Source organism: Myodes glareolus, chromosome 23 (genome assembly GCF_982192425.1).
Source record: "Myodes glareolus chromosome 23, mMyoGla1.1, whole genome shotgun sequence".
NCBI classification, from domain to species: domain Eukaryota; kingdom Metazoa; phylum Chordata; class Mammalia; order Rodentia; family Cricetidae; genus Myodes; species Myodes glareolus.
Window position 1 is genome coordinate 19,013,203 of NC_142048.1, and position 21,962 is coordinate 19,035,164.

General features: G+C 37.7%; 1 protein-coding gene across 3 annotated transcripts; it reads left to right on the top strand.

Annotated features, from left to right (window-relative positions):
* The first annotated feature begins 1,905 nt into the window (after positions 1–1,905).
* Positions 1,906–16,697, top strand: Adam29 (ADAM metallopeptidase domain 29). 3 transcript variants are annotated; one of them, XM_048455697.3, is made up of 3 exons: positions 2,516–2,616; positions 12,837–12,923; positions 14,197–16,697. In XM_048455697.3, exon 3 carries the CDS (start codon positions 14,338–14,340, stop codon positions 16,681–16,683), a length of 2,346 nt encoding a protein of 781 aa, XP_048311654.2. In that variant the 5' UTR covers positions 2,516–2,616; positions 12,837–12,923; positions 14,197–14,337; the 3' UTR covers positions 16,684–16,697. The 3 variants fall into 3 exon arrangements, with proteins under 3 accessions (XP_048311655.2, XP_048311653.2, XP_048311654.2); XM_048455698.3 differs by lacking the exons at positions 2,516–2,616; positions 12,837–12,923 and adding an exon at positions 1,906–1,967; XM_048455696.3 differs by lacking the exon at positions 12,837–12,923 and having other exon boundaries at positions 2,504–2,616.
* The last annotated feature ends 5,265 nt before the right edge of the window (positions 16,698–21,962 follow it).

Sequence of the window (21,962 nt, forward strand, 5' to 3'; positions counted from 1 at the left end):
TTTCCTGGGTTAAGACTATTTTTCCAATTTATTAATTTTTTACTTGTACTTATGTATATGAATAGAAAGAGGTTGGTATAAAACTTTAGAAAGAGCATTTTCATATAAAATGAGTTTTAAGCTATTTTCCATAATTAGAGTTTCAAAATGAAATACTTTATTATACTAGTTCCCTATTTATGTTGTAATATATTGCAACTTAATTATTTTGAAATACACATTTATTATCTTATAATTCTGGAAGCAAATAGACTGCAATGAATTCTTCATTGCTAAACTATGATTGATACATTCTTTTGATTGATTTATTTCTCCAATTTTAGCAGACTAAATGGAAATTCTTCAAAAATATATCTATATTCTAATTCCTGAAATCATGAATGTTGCTTTCTCTGTAAACTCTCTTCTGACGATTTAATTCACGGTATTGAGATATGGAGTTTGCATTGTATATTGTACAGGAAAAGAGGGTGCAGCTGTAAGAGAAGGACAATCTATAGAAAATGGGCAAGGAAAGACACAACTCTTCCATGGAGCCCTGAAGAAAGAATAAATTCATATTTATATCTGGAGGTGATTGAAGTTGTGCAAGATGGGGTCTAATGGTGTTTAATTTGTTAGAGGAAGTCTCTTTGAGATGATTGTGGTACCTCTTTGTCATTTCTGTTTCTGACCTTGAGGTGAGTGGATTTGTTAGACCCTCTACTTCCTGCTTGCTGTGCATTCCTGTCACCATCCTAGAAGCAAAAGAACCAGTTGATTAATACCTGAAATTTTATAACTAGGAGTTAAAAGAAATACCCTTTCTCTTCAGACAGCTATCTCAAGTATTTCTTATAATGGTTGAATATTACCCCCAGAAAGACCCAATAATCAAATCAATCTTCTACTTAGTTTTCATCGACACTTTTTCATGATTTAACTGAGACGATGTGAAACATCCAAGCTTCTGTTTTTCCTTTTCCAGGATAGTACTAACACTGGCAAGGCATTGGCATGAGTTTCTTTTTTAAGCATTTTGGTTTGTCGATCTTTCTATAGAAATCAACAACTTTTCTTTCACCCAGCTATGGTCTGATGAATAATTCCTCTCTTCCATATCTTTTAACATTAGACCTTTGAAGAGACAAGATACTTTTTAGAGCCCCATTTTTCAGCAAGCACAAGTGTCCCTTAGACAGTCTGAGATCCAACTGCTTTTGGTTTAGTTACCACATACTGAATATTATTTGTTTATTTGCTTTCATCTTGGTCTCTTGTAAACATATGTTAATATTTGAAAATCTTCTGTCCTTGATGAAAGTCTGTCTCATTCCTAAGACACTGCTCTCTTTCTGTTACATTGCTTTTGTCCTGTTTCTCTCACAAATATTTAAGAACAAATTTCAATGGGAAGTAAAAACGCAGGTTATCTGTCTATCTATCCATCCATCTATCTATCTATCTATCTATCTATCTATCTATCTATCTAAATATAGATAGTTATAGATAAAGATATATATTACTTGAACCAGTCTAAGGATGTTTTTAATTCCTTTTTCCTACGAAAATGTTTCAAATAAACCTTCCAATTAGCAGATAACTCCCTACTGAATAGCTGAAAAAGTCTTTTGACAAAGAATAAGTGTCATGGTATATTGATGCTTCAAAGATAATGTGACGTTATAGTCTCATTTATAGTCTCATTTAACTCATTAAACAGCACAATCCCTTCAAAAGTATACTTTTTCCACAAGAAGACAAATAAGAGCTGGAAAACTAATTACAATTTCTAATTAATAAATGGTGTAGGAGGTTCTTCTTTCTCTGTGTTGCTTTCATTGGTTGAATAAAAAGACTGCCTTGGCCTTTTGATAGGGCCGACCTTAGGTGGGCAGGGTAGACAGAACAGAATGCTGGGAAGAAGGGAAGTGTGGCAGACACCATGATTCTCCTGCCCAAGACAGATGCTGGTTAGACTCATGCTGGTAAGCAACAGTCAAGTGGCGATATACATTAATAGAAATGGGTTAATCAAGATGTGAGAGTGAGCCAGTAAGAGGCTAGAGCTAATGGGCCAGGCAGTGTTTAAATGAATACAATTTGTGTGTTGTTATTTCAGTTTATAAGCTAGCCGGGCAGTAGGACACAGCCCGCCATTTCTACTTACTGCAAATAAACACATTTGAATAAAAAGATCCAGATCATTACAGATAGGTTTTGTAATCAAGTGTCTGTAATGAAAAATTAAGTGGCCAATATTCCACTAAATTGAAAGGGTAGATTTGTCTACACAGAAAAAAAATTCCATAATTTTGGTGTTATCTTTCCTAGACTCTGAAACTTTTAGCCCATTTTATCATGATAGCCAGAGCTTTACTGCGCCAGAATAACTGTGATGGTAAACTCTTTATCATTTTTGGTGACTCATAACTGCTGGCCTCAGACCTTTGATTATGGGACATTCTTTTCTCTTTTATGACATCACATCTACTAAGGGCATGGAACACTGTAAGGATCCATTGTACCATAGAAACTCACCTTCTGGCCTGTTCCTGGACATCTCAGAGGACATCTTTCATCATAAGCAGGCCTAACACAACACGCACATGACTCTACTCTTAGCACATACCAAAGGTAAATGAAAGAACCATTTTTCTGGGGATATGTCATAGCAGTCCTGCAATATTCCCTGGGATTAAGTTATTAATCTCAAACTATGCCTTGAAAAACATTCAGAAGATGGTCAAATGATTTGTTTAAATTTTTGGTATCTAGATCTAGCTCAATTACTTCTCTGTAGTACTAAATTTAAATGCACTTTTATCTTTAGCATATAGTGAAGAATCTTGTATTTGAGCTATAAATTTTGTCCTGCTTCTTTTGGTGTGTCTGTTAGCTAAAAGAATTGTCTTCTTTCTCATGGAAAAATAGATGGTACTCTAATTGTGATCATAAGTTTAATTGAAACACTATAATTTTTAAAGGAAACTTCATCCAGAACTCCATGCAGCTTAAATTTTCATATATTCTATTACACAATGAATGGACCATTATTTTGAATTCTTCTAATCTGCCGCCAATTCTAAGACTGACCTGCCTTATCTACTTATATCCAATTTCTATAAATTTTCTGAAAAGAAGGAAAAATTGCAAAATTAAAAAGCATTATTGGTAATAGTTTAACACATGAAGATAAATTTTTTCTACCCTGCTAACCTCTTATTGTGGGGAGATAAATTTTTCACAATTTAGAAGTTTATAACCATGAGTAATAGTAACCAAAGTGCTCTTAGCAGTGATTCCTTGAGTGACACTGGCTATCCCAGATGATAGGTTCCCAAATGCATATTAAATCATTTTTAAAGCTACACCAAACATGTAGTACATTTAAGATATGTTATTATGTATAGTTGGAAAAATTTACAACAATAAACTCTGACTAGGTGGTGGTGGTGCATGTCTTTAATCCCAGCACTTGGGAGGCAGAAGCAGGTGGATCTCTGTGAGTTCGCGGCCAGCCTGATCTACAAGAGATAGTTCCAGGACAGGCTCTATGGCTACAGAGAACCACCCCCTCTCTTTTGGTTTTTTGAGACAGGGTTTCTCTGTAGCTTTGTAGCCTGTCCTGGAACTAGCTTTTGTAGACCAGACTAGCCTCAAACTCACAAAGATTCACAAAGATCTGCTTTCCTCTGCCTCCCGAATGCTGGGATCAAAGACATGCACCACCACTACCTGGCTGAGAAACCCTATCTCACCCCCCTCCAAAAAGAATAAACTCTATGTACACATACATATGTTTACATATATTATATTCACATATGTATAAAAATCTGAATTCTAAAATGTTTTCCAAGTTCTATCTGTACTTTCAGAGTACAGCAGCAACAGAATTTTCAGTGGTATTAGTGACTGAATAGACTCCTACATATGTAATGGGAGCAGAAACAAGATAATGTATTAAGAAAACTGACTCATAAAGATATTTTTGTAACAATTTTAGGGTCAGGATCATCCGGAATATTGAATTCCAACTACTAAATTATATATGATTATTTCAAATGTTAGAGCACTGATTTTGTAGAAGTAAATATAAATATCTAAATTTCTTAACTAGGAGGGCACATTATAAAATTATATAAATAAGCAACAATAATGACAATGGACAATCAAGAAGGATGCTGTTGTGTGACCAATCAGATAACTGAAATCAAAGAGCAAATTTGTTTCTTGAAATATGAAATAGTTAGGCCAATGGAAATAGATAAACTATGTTCACATTATCTGAAGTAGAAGTTGTTGAAACCGTAAATTGTTAGAAATAGAATAATTCTGAAAAACTTGTGGAGGCTACACAAAGACTCCCATGAGAGCAAGAACCTCCTGAGGGCAGATGCCACCTAATGAATGCTACCTTAAGTTTGTTGATTTTAATTCTATAAATTTCGTCTAATTATCTTGGTAAAAAGTTTAAGCAGATACATCCATGGCTGAAATGTGGTCATGGAGAAGGAAAAACATTTTAAATAATCCCCGAGTGTTCTTATTTAAATTAAAATCCATAATGCTAGAAGGAGAGACTTTGACAGACATATATCTCACATAGGGAGAATGCATCCCCCATGATTGTCTCTACACTGTTTTAGTTAACCTAAGAGCATGAGATAAGGAGCACATGTAAAAGTCACTGATAATAATCAAAGTTTTTCTAAAGAGTTAAAATTTTATTTTAAACTTATAGTTTCCTTTGTCCTGTTACCAGTATGGTGATAGCATTTCTGTACAATAGAATAAGTAGAATCAGTAAAAAAAAATTAGATTTCGCTAGGCAGTGGTGGCACATGCCTTTAATCCCAGCACTCAGGAGGCAGAGGCAGGCAGATCTCCATGAGTTTGAGACCAGCCTGGTCTACAAGAGCTAGTATAGGACAGGCGCCGAAAACTCCAGAGAAACCCTGTCTTGAAAAGACAAACAAACAAACAAAAATTCAGATTTCATGTGAGGATGATTTCCCTAGAAAAGTCTAAGAAAGGAAAAGAGGGGGAAAATTAAGAATGGTGGAAGAGTAAAAATAATCTGTGCAGTTATAACCAAAGTAGACACAATTTGACTCTATGCATAAAGATAAGTGTATACTGCTAAGTGAAAGAACCCAATCTGAACACATTGCAAGCTGTATAATTTTATATGAGATTCTAGGAAAGGCAGTAAAGAGAGAGAGAGAGAGAGAGAGAGAGAGAGAGAGAGAGAGAGAGAGAGAGAAAGAGAGAGAGAGAGAGACTGTGCATGTTCAAAGTTTGTCGGGAGAGGGAAGTACAATTCTCTAATCCCCTCAGAGTGAGCCATGTACAGTGACACCCATACAGAGAGCACAGCATGGAAAAACTATAATTTTACCGTGGAAAATCTGAATAAACATGATCAAGTTTAGAGGTTCAAACTCAGTAGTGCTAGCCATATTGAAAGTACAAATACAGTTACTATTCAGGCTTATGGCCTTTCTTCCAAAAACCCATATCTCAGTGAAATCATGAAATAAATTAAAATCAGAAAAGCAGCAATTGAAAGACCTTCTTACTAACAGTTTGTGCTGTGATCATTAAAATTCTCAGTATTATCAAAAACAAGGGAGAAAGGAGCCAAAGGAGTCTAGAAAGAGTAAATAACTGATTGGAACGTGGTGTGCTGTGCCTTCGGACCACAAACCAGGCATTGTGTGAAACGTAAGGAAATCAGATGGTATTTTATTTAGTTTATAAGAGCATTGCTCCTTTAATTTTGTCAAAAGGATAACCATGAGGTATGAGAGTGCATCTGTAAGAATATTTTTAATAAATCTAGACTGTTTGATAAACATAGTTAAACACAATTATTTAATAGTCAAATCAATTCTTTAAGAAAGCTGGGTTAAAGTGTGTTTTCTAAGAATGAAGGCATGAAGTGTCTCACAATGAATGTGTGTGTGTGTGTGTGTGTGTGTGTGTGTGTGTGTTAGAGAGAGAGAGAGAGAGAGAGAGAGAGAGAGAGAGAGAGAGAGAGAGTAACCTATGCCGTGTTCTCTTTTAGAACTGTCCAATTCAAATGATCACTAACAGAATTCATTTTACATGATTAAATCTGCACGAATTTTCAGACCTCTTTTTCTTGAGCCAAAATCTAGATGCCAGGAAAAAGTATCCATTTCAAAGGAAAAGGGAAGTGGCTACGTAGATAGTTACGTAAAGACCCCGGCATCTGAGAAAGAGAGCAAAGGGGATAGAAAACAAAATATTAGATGAAAACCAGGTGCAATAGCTGCTTTAGAAGGCTTAAGAAATATCTAGATGTTGAGAGGGTATATGCAGTCTCTCCTACTCAGCTTGGGGTGTCATCTAGGCACAGCTGAGAACTACCTGAGGAACACTCAATCGGGAGATTGCTTTGGTGCAATTGGCCTGTGGGCACGTCTGTGGGGCATTTTTTCTGGTTGTTAATTAATGTAGGATGGCACAGCCCACTATGGGCAGACCCACTACTGGACAGGTGAACCTAGCCCATATAAGAAAATTACCTGGCTGAAAGGACGCTAGTCAGCTCCAGTGTGGCGAGGATGGCTCTGCCAGGCCTTGTTCTTCTCTAGGGCTCCCCTGCTTTGATAAAAACTGTTGTCACATTCCTAAAGCTAACCTCCAAGGTCTATTCCCTTATTTGGCCAATCTGTCTTCCTGGGCCTTACTACTTATTAACACTCCCAATTAAAATTAAGCACCATGACCTAACAATGGGGGTTCCGCTTTACCTTTATAAACCATTTACCTATAGGTAACATCTGTCTTCTCTCTAACCAGAGGCTGTCATTTGTCTCCCCTCCTGGCTTGGAGAAATACCCCTTTCCCCTCTTCCTTATTCCCTTCTCCCTCATCCTCTATATCCAGTCTTTGCCTCTTATTCTCTGTTCTCTGTCCATCTGGGGCAAATAAATCTGCTTTGTTCTGAGAACTTGGTCTTGGGGCATCCTGAGGTGATACTTTTGCTTTTCCTGTCCACGAGAAAAGGAGCAAGCCAGTTAGCACCTGGACTGCATGATTCTGGACTTCAGGTTCCTATATTTTTAAATTTCCAGTTTTGATTTCCTCAATGATGGGCGACAACATGTAAACTAAAATAAACTCTTCCCTCCAAAAGTTGCTTTTAATCTGTGTTTTATCACAGAAGAAGAGGGCAGAATACTGTCATTCCAGGTTGCTGAAAGAGAAATCAAATCACAGTATCATATATGAAGAATATAAAATAACAACATCAAAGCTACACATACTTTTTAATGAAAATCACTTTCCTTCAGATCTACTTGTTGAGAAGATTATTTACTCTTCCTTGAAAAATACACCAAGGTACTTTGACTCAAGTTTTGCAGGGCATGGGAGAATAATTCATAGTTCTTTGAATAGTCAAAAAGAGCTGTGAATTTTAGAACATGTTTGTTGTTCTCTCAATAAAAGCTTTTTCACATACATTGATACAGCAATGTACTAAATATTTAATATAGGTTATCTTGTTTCATTACCAAACCATCTGCCTCAATTCTATTGCTGCTATAAAATATCCCAACCAAAGCAACTCAGAGGTGAAGGGGATTTTAACTGGTAGCATCAGGTTACATCACATTGTTATAGAAAAGTCATGACTTCAGGAGCTTTAGAGAACTGTTCACAATGTATCATCATCAATAAGCAAAGAAGAATGAATTATTGCCTACATACTTACCATCTTAGCAAGTTTCTATTGCTGTGAAAGACATAGCAGCTCTTATAAAGGAACATATTTAATGGAGTGACAGCTTACAGTTTCAGAGGTTTTGGTCCTTTACAATCATGATGGCAGCACATGGCAGCAGACAGGCAGACATGGTGCTGAAGAAGGAGTTAAGAGTCCTACATCTCCATCTCCAGGCAACAGGAAGTAAACTGGGACATGGCTTGAGCATATATGAGACCTTAAAGCTCACCCCCATAGTGACAAACTTCCTGCAACAAGGCCACACCTATGGCAACAAGGCCGTAACTTCTAAGATTGCCACTCTCTTTGTGAGCCTATTGGGCAGGATTGCATTCAAACTCCCGCACTTGCACTCAGCTTGATTTCCTCATTCATACACAGTTTGGGATCCCCTATATCAGAAATGGTAAGGGTCTTCCCACTGAGATAAATATACTTGAGACAACACCCAAAGACAAACCTACGAGCCGAACTGATCCACGTAATCTCCCTTTAGACTCTTTCCCAGGTGTTTCTAAAGTGTATCAAGTTGACGAATAAAATTAGTCATCATATTACATATACTATGAGTAAGCATTTCCACACCCTTAGCAAAGAAGCCAGCAAATGTTTGAGAGTGCTCCCTGTACATTCAGTGTTAGTTACTGGGAACTCTGCAACATTACTGGAAACTGATACTCAGACTCGCATTTAACACAGCATTTTATTCATAGGTAAACAAGACTTCACAGCCCTAAGATACTTTTCTTATATATCAATAGGGTTGTGTTGCAATTATTCTCTCAAGCTCCAAATGTGACATAGTTATTGAGCTTTGTTTAGGCCTTAAATTAGAATATTAGTTTTTAACTTCTGTGGCTGAGACTACAAAACAGCGCTAATAACATTGTGTCCACAAAAATGCTGTTTTCCAATTTTGGTGATGTAAATTACAACTGAAGTTCTGTAATGCTATAATTTATATTGTCTTTAAGTTTGTTTTTCTGCTGCTTTGAGAAAATTCTAACCAAAAACAAGTTGGAGAATTAAAGGTTTATTTGGCTTGTAGGTTACAATTCATCAAGGAAAGCCAGGTCAATAGCTAAAAGTGGGAATATAGGGCCAAAAAGTGAAGCAGAAATTATGGGAAAATGCTTTTTTTCCCCTGGTTTGCTCTGCTACCTTTCTTCTATAGCCCGCCCTTCTGTCCAAGAACGACAACGCGTACAGTGGGGTGGCATCATATATCAATCGTTAATCAGGAACTCACCTCATAGACATGGTAACAGGCCAACCATGGCAATTATTCACTTGGTATTCTGTGGTTTCAGGTTTGTAGCAAATTCACAGTTAAAGCTAATATGATATATACAACCATAATTTTTCATTAAATAGTTTCAGTTTCTTATTACTAATGTTCTCTTACTTGTATTTGATGTATATTGAGAAATCTTAACATTTTTGTTAAGAAAAAATGTCAGTTAAAATATAAGACTATCAGGAAATACATTGCTAAAGAGTAAACATAAATATCAAATATATATCTGACAGATATTCATTCTGTATTTGTGAACTCATTTTATATGTGTGATAAATCACATTTATGATGAGTATATTTTGAATGACCTTTATGAGATTGAAATTGATCAAGATGATTAATGAATTAATTAGTTACAAAATACAAAATTCATGCACCAATATCAGTTACCATTCTATTCATTGCCACAAACTATTTATGGAAGAAATGCAGAAAAAAATGATTTAGAGTATATACAAAATAAAAAATACAAGTGTAGGTTTTGACTTTGTGTTCAACTTACTAATTGCTGTGCATATAGTAGTAACAGTGGTAGAACCACTTAAAACAGAAATAAAAATTGCTAGTTAGTCTTAAGCTTTGTGCTGGGGATAACACATGCTTTAACTTTTATTTCTCACAAGGCACTAACATGCAAAATAAAATACCAACAACAACAACAACAAAACACTGTTGCATAGATATCATAGGCAACCAACCTGGAATATCATAGTCATACCATATTATTGATTCACCATAAAAGATTGAGCTTTTTGTATTAATTAAATTTTATAAGCAGAAATTAATTCTGCATGTCTTCGATGTCATTATTCCACATACCACAATACTTTTAATCAGTATAGCCAAAATTAAGGCAGTTCTTAATGTTTGAACATCTGCTGAACTGATTTTCTCCTTTCCATATATGAACATAAACATGCAAAGTACATTTAAGTTGTGTATCACATGTCACCAATAATGACATGATTAATGATATGTAAAAGATAACAGTGGTTTCCTATATTAAAACCGGTTTAATATTATTTAATATCATGATTCGGAGAAGGACCTTTTCTTTTAAAGGAAGTAAGTTTGCTGAAATAACACATTATTTCACTTTCAATTGTTTCACCTGTGTTATGAATGCATTTTGAGAAGAAGTTGTTAACATCTATTGGTTACCTGTACCATAGTGAGAATAGTAAAAATTACTGTTTTAAAGCAAACAGTATAAAAAAATCTTCTATTACATTATCTTCTATTACTTTTACCCATTCTCCTTCTGACTCTGACTTTTTAAGTGAATTAGCTACACATTTTTCCTTCTCCTTTTTCCATCTCTTCTTCATCCCAATCACCCTTCTCCCTTCTTTTCCACACTCTTCCTTCCCCTCATTATTTTCTCTTACGTTTTACCTCTAAGAGTTGAACTTAGGGGCTTACACATGCTAAACACTACACTCGACTTCCTAATCCCTCAATTTTCCAAGGTGCATTTGATTGCTAAGGCTGCATGAAGAGAGGGGCTCATTGCCCCTTTAGCTTACCATTTTGGGGACAAAACATTAAGTAACCTAGTTCTTCAAATATCAGTCTGGTAGACAAATCAGAAACAGCCCTAAAATGAATTGAATTCTGTGTCATCTTCTGCTCCGAGAGACTTCAAAAGAGGAGTCAAACAACTTATTAATACTTACGGTGCTACTAAGCTTTACTCAGGTTCTGAGGATTCTTAATAGGGTCCTTATGCACCAGGACAAGTGTTAACCTGTTATCACAGGAAACTGGGATTGCCTTTTCTTTAGATTCCAACCCATGAACTTACCAAAATCATAGGAAAGGACTGAGTGACAATAATAACAAGTCCATTGCTGAGGAGCAGAACTGTGTCAGAATTCTTAAGTTAGTACCTTGCTGCCCAATGTGATGAGCTTTGGTTTAAAAAGAGATCGTGTTGGAGGGACCCTCATGATTACTGACCTTTAGGAAGAGCTACCAAGGAGTTTTGATTCTCTCCCTTCCATATTTTCTCTTTTCGTTCCCTTCTCTTTCTCCTTCTCTTATTTCCTTTCTCGTTCCCAGCTCTCTGCCATATGAAGACACAAGTCAATGTGACTTCTCCTAGGCAGGAAGAGTACTGTCACCAGAACCCAGCCACACTGGTACCTTTACCTTAGAGACTTCAGTTTCTATAACACTGGAAAACAAAGTTTTGTAGTTTAAGCAACTCAGTCTATGATATTTTATCAAAGGTGCTTATGCTATCTGTGAGATTTCAGTGCTGAGAAACAGCATCTTCTCATAATCAAGGATGGAAATGGATTTGACCTTGAGTGATGGTTAGAAACTGGTAGAGTTCTGAGGCATGAGCTAGTACTGTGACTGTTAGTAATCAGGATTTAGTAATGACTCAGAAAGACAAAGGGGTGCATGGATAGAAACCATTATATTTTCTGGGGGAATACATACCATCAGGAGCAGAGTTGTTGGTAGAGGTATGAGCTTTTAAAGGCATTTTGGTAGCAGTAGATTGAAAACCAATAGAAAGACAATTCTCGTTATGAAGTGACAGAATCTTATTTTAATCTTCTGTTCTGATATGTCCAGTGGCCTGTGATATGATTGGGTAAGTATCTGATGATATTTGTAAGTGATTTTTCAAAAGAATAGTCTGGTTCCTACAGACTGCTCATAGGAAATAAAAGAACTGATAAATTTATTGAAGAAGGGATTTCTAAGGTAAACAAGAATCAGAGCTTGAATGTTTGGAAAATTCTCAGCCTGTGCATCTTAGAAGGGAATGACTTCAAAGACAATTCAGAACTTATCCTTCAGGGTTGCCTCCTTTCTCTCTCTCTCTCTCTCTCTCTCTCTCTCTCTCTCTCTCTCTTTCTCTCCCTCCCTCTCTTTCCCTTCTTCTCTCTCCCTCCCTCCCTCCCTCCCTTCTTGTCCCCCCCTCTGTGTGTGTGTGCGTGCCAGTCTCTTTGTCTGTCTCTGTCTCTCACCACCTCTCTAAAACAGAAAGAGAGATGATAAAGTGGAAGAATCTTGGCTTCAAAAGGTCAGGGAGCAACACATTTATCTCTTTGAGGATCTTGTAACTTATACAGGACATAGAACAGTGATAACCAAGCCTGTTCTGAAAGCTACAAACCAGAGAACACTCTCAAGCGCCTGGCTAGGACTTGCAATTTCTACATATGCATTTACTTTTTTGTGTTTACATTTAATGTTTTGCAGAACACTAAAGCAGTTATTATTTAAACAAACGTATTAATCATTTTTGTCAATGCATTTATGTCTGATGCCAGAGTTATACCATTTGCTTATGTTAACTGCGAATCATAAAAGAAACAACTTAGTTGTCTAAGGAAAGGTACCATATCTTGATTTATTCATTTTATTCTTAGAGACTATTTAATTTTTCCTTTATTGGCTCATTTCCAATATAAATAGAAATCAACTCTTAAAACTGATTAGCTAAGAGTTTAGTATTTTAGTAGGTATAATCCATGGATGGTTCTATGTTTGTCATATTTATTTTAAGATCTCCAGTGGATTCAGGGAATGGTAGCATCTTTTCTTCTGCAACAAACTCCAAAGGAATTTTGGTAGTGATGTGTCACTAATAATCATGCCTTACTTCGGTTTTAATACTATTCTGTAGTGTCTTAGAAAATAACGATTAACTGATTAAAAATAAGGAGAAAAGAAGTCCAGCGGCATTATTTTCTCTGAAATTTATTTATATTTTAAATTGACCTATAATTTTTGTACCATCATGCACCTGATATTTTGAAACTGTTTCTTATTTATCTATAGGAGTTATACTATACTCAGTACAGTTGTCAAATCTCTGAAATTGCCACTCGGAAAAAGAAGTGCATATGTGTCCCAGTTCTAGACAAGGTACTAAGCCTTTGTTGAAATTGTGGGTACTCAGTCAAGTGACATGAGAATTTCTTCAAGTTCTTTGTTTTTTTTTTCTTTTTTTGAGGTTTTGTGCTGAGAATTGTTCAGTGCTCTGTTTCAGACAGACATTCTGTTTGTTCATTTTAAAGATTGCGTGTGTGCGTGTGTGTGTGTGTGTGTGTGTGTGTGTGTGTAAAATGAATGGTGTGCTTCACTGTCTTCATTCTGATGAGAAGAGGAAGCTACAGAATAAAAAGAAAATTAAATATTGTGCCACATGGAAGATTTCGATTGCTAATATTAAAAATATTTAAAAACGACATGAGAGTGGTTTTTAAAAATATCCCTTATTTAGGGTTGACAAATAATGTATCATCTACAATTGAAAGGAAAAGCCAGTAATACTCCAATTAAACAAATATAATTGGGATTATGTGAAAACAAAAATGCTTGTATACTTATATAATGGCAAAACTAATTGATTTTTCTGGTGACTTAAATGTAACAATCATTTATACCCAATTTTTATTTTCGTGTGCCTTCAGTCTCTTGTTACCTATTCTTTAAAGATTGATTTACTTTATGTGTCTGTGTATAGGAATACATGAGTGTAGGTGTACCACATGTGTACAGAAGCCATAGAGACCAGAAGACGGCATTAGACCTGGGAGAACAGGAGTTACAGGTGGTTGTGAGTGCTCATGTGGGTGCTGGGCATTGGAGTAAGATGGGTCCTCTGCAGGAGCAGGTAGTGCTTTTCACTGCTGAGCCATTACCTCTTCAGGCCCTGACTCTCAATATTTAAGTACAAATGCCACTCAATTTCTCCCTTCTTTCCTTCCTTCCCTACCGCCTGCCTGCATCCATACTTTTATATTATTTTCATTTGCTGTGCTGAGAATTCAAACCAGGACTCTGAAAAATGCTAGGCAAGTCCTTAGAGTTTTTTGATCCAGGGTCTTTTTACATAACTGAATCTATTTTTGAACTTTCTTTCTCCTAACTTGTCTTCAGAGTGCTGAGATTTTTGGCATGTGCCACTCAAACAATGATTTTAATCATTCCTTGACTGTACTACAAACTAGTTTTATTCCTTTCTGTCCTTTTCTTCTTTCTTTTCTTCCCCCTTCCTTCTCTCCCTCCCTCCCTCCCTCTTTCCTTTCTTCCTTCCTTCCTTCCTTCCTTCCTTCCTTCCTTCCTTCCTTCCTTCCATGTTTTCCTAACCACTCTCATCCATATTGACTTCTTTTTAATTTTGTTTTTCTTGCAGGGATACAGACCTAATGATTTGACCCCTCCAGAGGATAGATGCCTAATTATTAACACCACACTCTGGCCAGCCTAGAAGAATTCATAGTAGCAATGACTCCCAGACCTTAATTCTTCTGTGAACCAACATTTTCGTAGACACATGTTCATGATGACTGTGACTGAAGCACGGTTATGTATGAGGATCTTGTTCCTAACACAATTGTTTGGAATTTTTCTGTCTTTTCCTGGACTCACCCAGGCTGGACATCCGTACTACCGCAGTCCCACAGAAGTAGTGATTCCGTTGAAGGTAGCTGGGAAATCCAAAGGCATGAAACCTCCAAATTGGATATCCTATAGCTTGAAACTTGGAGGCAAGAGACATATTATCCACATGAAGATCAACAAATTTTTTCTAACCAAAAACCTCCCAATGTTCACCTACTCTGACCAGGGTTATCTGCTCGAAGATTACCCTTTTGTACAAGATGATTGCTACTATCATGGTTATGTGGAGGGGGACCCAGAATCCTTAGTTTCCCTCAACAGTTGTTTTGGGGGCTTTCAAGGACTATTAGAGATAAATAACAATGTTTATGAAATTATGCCCAAGAAGTTTTCTACCAAATTTGAACATCTGGTTTATAAAATGGATAGCAATAAAACAGAATCAAAGATTTCCAGCCTTATGAAAGATAATATAACATGCCAAGTGGAGTTACAAAAAACTGGTAACTCCACTCTCAAGCAAAGTAACTTTAAAGACTGGTGGACCCATATCAGAATTGTTGAATTAGTAGTGGTGGTGGATAAGACTCTATATGATCACTATAACAGTAATGACACAATAATGATGTCAGATCTATACGCTGTGATCAATATGGTGGATAGTATTTATTATGTGATTGGTATTAGAATATCATTGGTTGGTTTGGAGGTTTGGAATAAGAAAAACTTTATTGTAATAGATGATATAGCAAAATCTCTTAACCTGTATTGCCAGTGGAAAGCTGGGAACATTCTTCATCGATTAAGACATGATACCACACATCTTTTCATATACAGGCACTTAAGAGGATTAAGTGGCTTAGGTTCCACAAAAGGGATGTGTGATCCAAAACGTAGTTGTGCAATTGTTACTTTCATAGATAGAACTTTAAACCTTCGTGCCCTTGGAGTGGCTCATCACTTAGGCCATAATTTGGGCATGAACCATGATGAAAATACATGTAAGTGTGGATACAGCAAGTGCATCATGCACATTAGTAACCCACCAATCCCCAAATTTAGCAACTGTAGTTACAATTCTTTTTGGGGTTACTCTGTACGGCAAGCAAATTGTTTGGTGGAAAACATGTACACAAAGGATATCTTTGATCTGACGTACTGTGGAAATGGTATTGTTGAAAACGAAGAGCAATGTGACTGTGGTTCGTTACGGCGTTGTGCAAAAGATCTCTGCTGTATGCCAAACTGCACTCTGAGTTTGGGATCTTCCTGTGCCTTTGGACTTTGTTGTAAAAACTGTCAATTTTTACCATCTGGGGAGCTGTGTAGAAAAGAGGCTAACATTTGTGATCTTCCAGAGTGGTGCAATGGAACATCCCATAAGTGTCCAGATGATGTATATGTGGAAGATGGAATTCCCTGTAATGTCTCAGCCTATTGCTATGAAAAGCAATGCAACGTCCGTAACGAATACTGTAGGAAGATTTTTGGCCAGCATGCGAAGGCTGCAAATACAAATTGCTACAAAGAAGTACACTCCAAAGGCGATCGTTTTGGACACTGTGGTCTTCAAGGACCTGGGTACATAAAGTGTGAAAACGATGATGCCCTTTGTGGACGACTTCAATGTGATAATGTGTCAGAAATTCCCCAGATGAAAGCTCACAGCACTGTGCACTTTACTGTTGTCAAAGGCTTGTCTTGCTGGGGCACTGACTACCACCTTGGGACAGGCCTAGATGACTTTGGTGACGTGAAAGATGGCACAGAGTGTGGTCAAGATCATATCTGCATCCGTAGGCATTGTGTGCATATATCTGCATTAGACAGCAACTGTTCACCAACATTCTGTCATAAGAGGGGCATCTGCAACAATAAACACCACTGCCACTGCAACTATTTGTGGGATCCTCCTAACTGTGTAATAAAGGGCTATGGAGGAAGTGTTGACAGTGGCCCACCTCCCAAGATAGAGAGGAAGAAAAAATTTTGTTACCTATGTCTGTTACTACTTGCTGTTTTGTTCATTTTATTATGTTGTCTTGGCTGGCTTCTTTATTCTAGGAAAGAAAGAAAACCAAAGCCACCAACTAAACCAATTGCGGGGACAACTGCGCTGACACCTGCAAATGCGCCAAAACCTGCGCCAACACCTGCAAAAACAGAGAAACCTATAAAAAGACAACAATCTAGCTCAGTAGGCTCCCGGAGTCTACCTCAGTCAACAGTGTCGTCAGCACCGCCTTCAAAAACTTCATCTATAAAAAGTACCAATTAAATATTAATCACAAATATGGCTCTCTTTATTCTTCACTGTTTTAAGTAGCTTGATATTTATAATTTTGATCCAGGAAAAATATGTATGAATGGCATAGGTATATTTTAGGCTCTTGCACTATCAGCCTTATAATCTCATTTCTTGTACATTGACATCAGCACTATTTTTTTTTAAGTAAATTTTATTAAATTACAAAAGTTCCCTTGGGGACAAAGAGGGAGGAGGAGAGGGAGGGGGGGAGTGGGAGGGCGTTGGGAGGAGGGGCGTAAATGGAAACTTTTTATAATTTAATAAAATTACTAAAAGAAAAAAAAAAACAAAAAACAAAAAACAAAAGTTCCCATCTCCGCTCCCCCTCCCAACACCCTCCCACTCCCCCCACCCCCCCTCCTCCTCCCCCTCCGTCCCCCAGGGCAGTCAGGGTTTCCTGCCCCATGGGAAGCCCCAGTTCCCTCCCCCTCCCTCCAGGTCCAGGAAGGTGAGCGTCCAAACAGACTGGATCCCCAAAATCCAGTATATGCAGAGGAAACAGGTCCCAGTATCATAGTCAATGGCCCTTCAGAAAGACTTCGGGCCAGCCACAGTCAGAGAATCCGGCCAAATTCCGAGAATCTGGTTAGATCACGTCCTCGTTCAGTCCCAGTCCAACTGGCCCCGGTAAACTCTCATTAGATCCGTTCCCCTGTATCAGTGGGTAACAGCATCCCTCGCAGTACTGATTTCGTTTTTCATGTTCTTCCTCCTTCCGCTCCTCATCTGGACCTCGGGGGGCTCAGTCCGATGCTCCAATGTGGGTCTCCGACTGCATCGCCATCCTTCGCCAGACGAAGGATCTATGGTGATAAGCAAAATACACATCAGTATGGTTATGGGACACGGCCGATTCAGGCACCCCCTCCTCTGTCCAGAGAACAATCTGGGGGATCTCTCCTTGGACCTGGGATCCCATATATAATCAAGTCTCCTGTAAACCCTAAAATGACTCCCTTAGTTGAAATATATTCTTCCCTGATCCCATATTCATCCTTCCTCCCTCCCCCCCCATCCCAGGCCACCGAGCTTTCCCCGTTCCTCCCCTACTCCCTTCTCTCCAACCCTCTCCCCCTCCACCAACCCTCCCACCCCCCCATGCACCCGAGGTTACCTGGGACTCTTGTCTATTTCCTACCTCCTGGTGGATAGCTAAATAATCTTCATCAGGTTCATCTTCTTATTTAGCTTCTCTAGGATCACGAATAATAGGCTCAAAGACCTTTAATTATGGTTAGAATCCACTTATGAGTGAATACATACCGTGTTCCTCTTTTTGGGTCTGGCTTACCTCACTCAGTAAAGCGTTTTCTATTTCCATCCATTTGCATGCAAAATTCAAGATGTCATTGTTTTTTACCGCTGAGTAAAACTCTAATGTGTATATGTTCCACACCTTTTTTAACCATTCTTCTATTGAGGGGCACCTAGGCTGTTTCCAGGTTCTGGCTATTACAAATAGTGCTGCTATGAACATAGTAGAACAAATGCTTTTGTAATATGTTAGGGAATCTTTAGGGTATATTCCCAAGAGTGGAATTGCTGGGTCCTGAGGGAGGTTGACTCCCAGTTTCCTGAGAAACCGCCACACTGATTTCCACAGTGGCTGCACGAGTTTGCATTCCCACCAACAATGGATGAGTGTTCCCCTCACCCCACATCCTCTCCAGCATAGGCTATCGTTGGTGTTTTTGACTTTAGCTATTCTGACAGGTGTAAGATGGTATCTCAAAGTGGTTTTGATTTGCATTTCCCTGATCGCTAAGGAGGTTGAGCATGACCTTAAGTGTCTTCTGGCCATTCGAAGTTCATCTGTTGTGAATTCTCTGTTAAGTTCAGTACCCCCATTTTTTAATTGGGTTAATTAGAGTTTTAGTGCCTAGTTTCTTGAGTTCTTTGTATATTTTGGAGATCAGACCTTTGTCTGATGAGGGGTTGGTGAAGATCTTCTCCCAGTCAGAAGGCAGCCTTTTTGTCCTACTGACAGTGTCCTTTGCTTTACAGAAGCTTCTCAGTTTCAGTAGATCCCATTTATTCATTGTTTCTCTTATTGTCTGTGCTGCTGGGGTCCTACTTAGGAAGAGGCCTCCTGTGCCTATATCTTGTAGACTACTTCCCACTTTCTCTTCTATCAGGTTCAAAGTGGACGGATTAATGTTGATGTCTTTAATCCATTTGGACTTGATTTTTGTGCATGGTGATAGATATGGATCTACTTTCATTTTTTTACAGGTTGACATCCAGTTATGCCAACACCATTTGTTAAAGATGCTTTCCTTCTTCCATTGTATACCTTTAGCTCCCTTGTCGAAAATTAGGTGTTCATAAGTTTGTGGGTTAATATCTGGGTTTTCTATTCGATTCCATAGGTCGACTTCTCTGTTCTTATGCCAATACCAAGCTGTTTTCAATACTGTAGCTCTATAATAGAGTTTGAAGTCAGGGATGGTAATGCCTCCAGAAGTACTTTTATTGTATAAGATTGTTTTGGTTATCCTGGGTTTTTTGTTTTGCCATATAAACTTGATTATTGTTCTCTCAAGGTCTGTGAAGAAGTTTGATGGGATTTTGATGGGGATTGCATTGAATCTATAGATTGCTTTTGGTAGAATTGCCATTTTTACTATGTTGATTCTCCCAATCCAAGAGCAGGGGAGGTCTTTCCATTTTCTGGTATCCTCCTCAATTTCTTTCTTCAAAGACTTAAAGTTCTTGTCAAATAGGTCTTTCACTTCCTTGGTTAGAGTAACCCCAAGATATTTTATGCTATTTGTGGCTATCATGAAAGGTGATGCTTCTCTGATTTCCCTCTCTGCTTCTTTATCCTTTGTGTATAGGAGGGCCACTGATTTTTTGGAGTTGATCTTGTATCCTGCCACGTTACTAAAGGTGTTTATCAGCTGTAGGAGTTCTTTGGTAGAGTTTTTGGGGTCACTTATGTAAACTATCATATCGTCAGCAAATAACGAAAGTTTAACTTCATCCTTTCCAATACGAATCCCCTTGATCTCCTTATGTTGTCTTATTGCTATTGCTAGAATTTCAAGCACTATATTGAAGAGGTATGGAGAGAGTGGACAGCCTTGTCGCATTCCTGATTTTAGAGGAAAGGCTTTGAGTTTCTCTCCATTCAGTTTGATGTTAGCTGTCGGCTTGCTGTATATTGCTTTTATTATATTTAGGTATGATCCTTGTATCCCCAGTCTCTCCAACACCTTTATCATAAATGGGTGTTGAATTTTGTCAAATGCTTTTTCAGCATCTAGTGAGATGATCATGTGGTTTTTTTCTTTCAGTTTATTTATATGATGGATTACATTGATAGATTTGCGTATGTTAAACCAGCCCTGCATCTCTGGAATGAAGCCGACTTGATCATAATGGATAATATTTCTAATGTGCTCTTGGATTCGGTTTGCCAGTATTTTATTGAGAATTTTTGCGTCGATGTTCATGAGTGAGATTGGCCTGTAATTCTCTTTCTTGGTTGTGTCTTTGCGTGGTTTTGGTATTAGGGTAACTGTAGCTTCATAAAAGGAGTTTTCAATGACTCTTCTGTTTCTATATTGTGGAATACGTTAAGGAGTATAGGTATTAGCTCTTCCTGGAAGTTCTGGTAGAATTCTGCATTGAAACCATCTGGTCCTGGGCGTTTTTTGGTAGGGAGATTTTTGATAACAGCTTCTAATTCTTCACGACTAACAGGTCTATTTAGATTGTTCACCTGTTCTTGGTTAAACTTCGGTATATGGTACTTATCTAAAAAAATGTCCATTTCTTTTACATTTTCCAACTTTGTGGCATATAAACTTTCATAGTAAGATCTAATGATTCTCTGAATTTCCTCTGTGTCTGTGGTTATGTCCCCCTTTTCATTTCTGATCTTATTAATTTGCATGTTCTCTCTCTGCCGTTTGATTAATTTGGATAGGGATTGTCAATCTTGTTGATTTTCTCCAAGAACCAGCTTTTTGATTCATTTATTCTTTGGATTGTTTTCTCTGTTTCTATTTTGTTGATTTCAGCCCTCAGTTTGATTATTTCCAGTCTTCTAGACCTCCTGGGTGAATCAGCTTCTTTTTTTTTTTAGATCTTTCAAGTGTGCTGTTAAGTCTCCAATGTGTGCTTTCTCTGTTTTCTTTAATTGGGCACTTAGTGCTATGAACTTTCCTCTTAGCACTGCTTTCATAGTGTCCCATAGGTTTGAGTATGTTGTGTCTTTGTTTTCATTAAATTCAAGGAAGTCTTTAATTTCTTTCTTTATTTCTTCCTTGACCCAGGGGTGATTTAGTAGTTGACTGTTCAGTTTCCATGAGTTTGTTGGCTTCCTGGGGGGAGCATTGTTGTTGAATTCTAATTTTAGTCCATGGTGATCTGACAAGACACAGGTAGTTACTAATATTTTTTTGTATCTGTGGAAGTTTGCTTTGTTACCAAGTATGTGGTCAATTTTCGAGAAGGTTCCATGAGCTGCAGAGAAAAAGGTGTATTCTTTCCTATTTGGGTGGAGTGTTCTATAGATGTCTGTTAAGTCCATTTGATTCAATACCTCCAATAGATCTCTCAATTCTCTGTTTGGTTTCTGTCTGATTGACCTGTCCATTGGTGAGAGAGGAGTGTTGAAGTCTCCTACTATTAGTGTGTGTGGTTTGATGACCGCCTTGAGTTCTAGAAGAGTTTCTTCTACATATGTGGGTGCCTTTATATTAGGAGCATAGATATTCAGGATTGAGACTTCCTCCTGATGAATTGTTCCAGTTACGAGTATGAAATGTCCATCTCCATTTCTTCTGATTGATTTTAGTTTGAAGTCGATTTTGTTAGATATTAGAATGGCCATGCCTGCTTGTTTCTTAGGTCCATTTGCTTGGAAAACCTTTTCCCAACCCTTTACTCTGAGTAGGTGTCTGTCTTTGTGGTTGAGGTGTGTTTCTTGTAAACAGCAGAATGTTGGATCCTGTTTTCGTATCCAATCTCTAAGTCTGTGCCTCTTTATAGGTGAATTGAGTCCATTGATATTAAGTGATATTAATGACCAGTGGTTGTTGACTCCGGTCATTTTTTTTTTTTTTTAGGTAGTAGAGTGTATGTGTTTTTCTTCTTTGATTTGTGCTTGTGAATGGTCGCTAGATGTTCGAGTTATTGTAGGCCGTGTTGGGAATGTTGGATTCCTTCGGTAGTGATTTTCCTTCTAATATTCTCTGTAAGGCTGGATTAGTAGCTACATATTGTTTAAATTTGTTTTTATC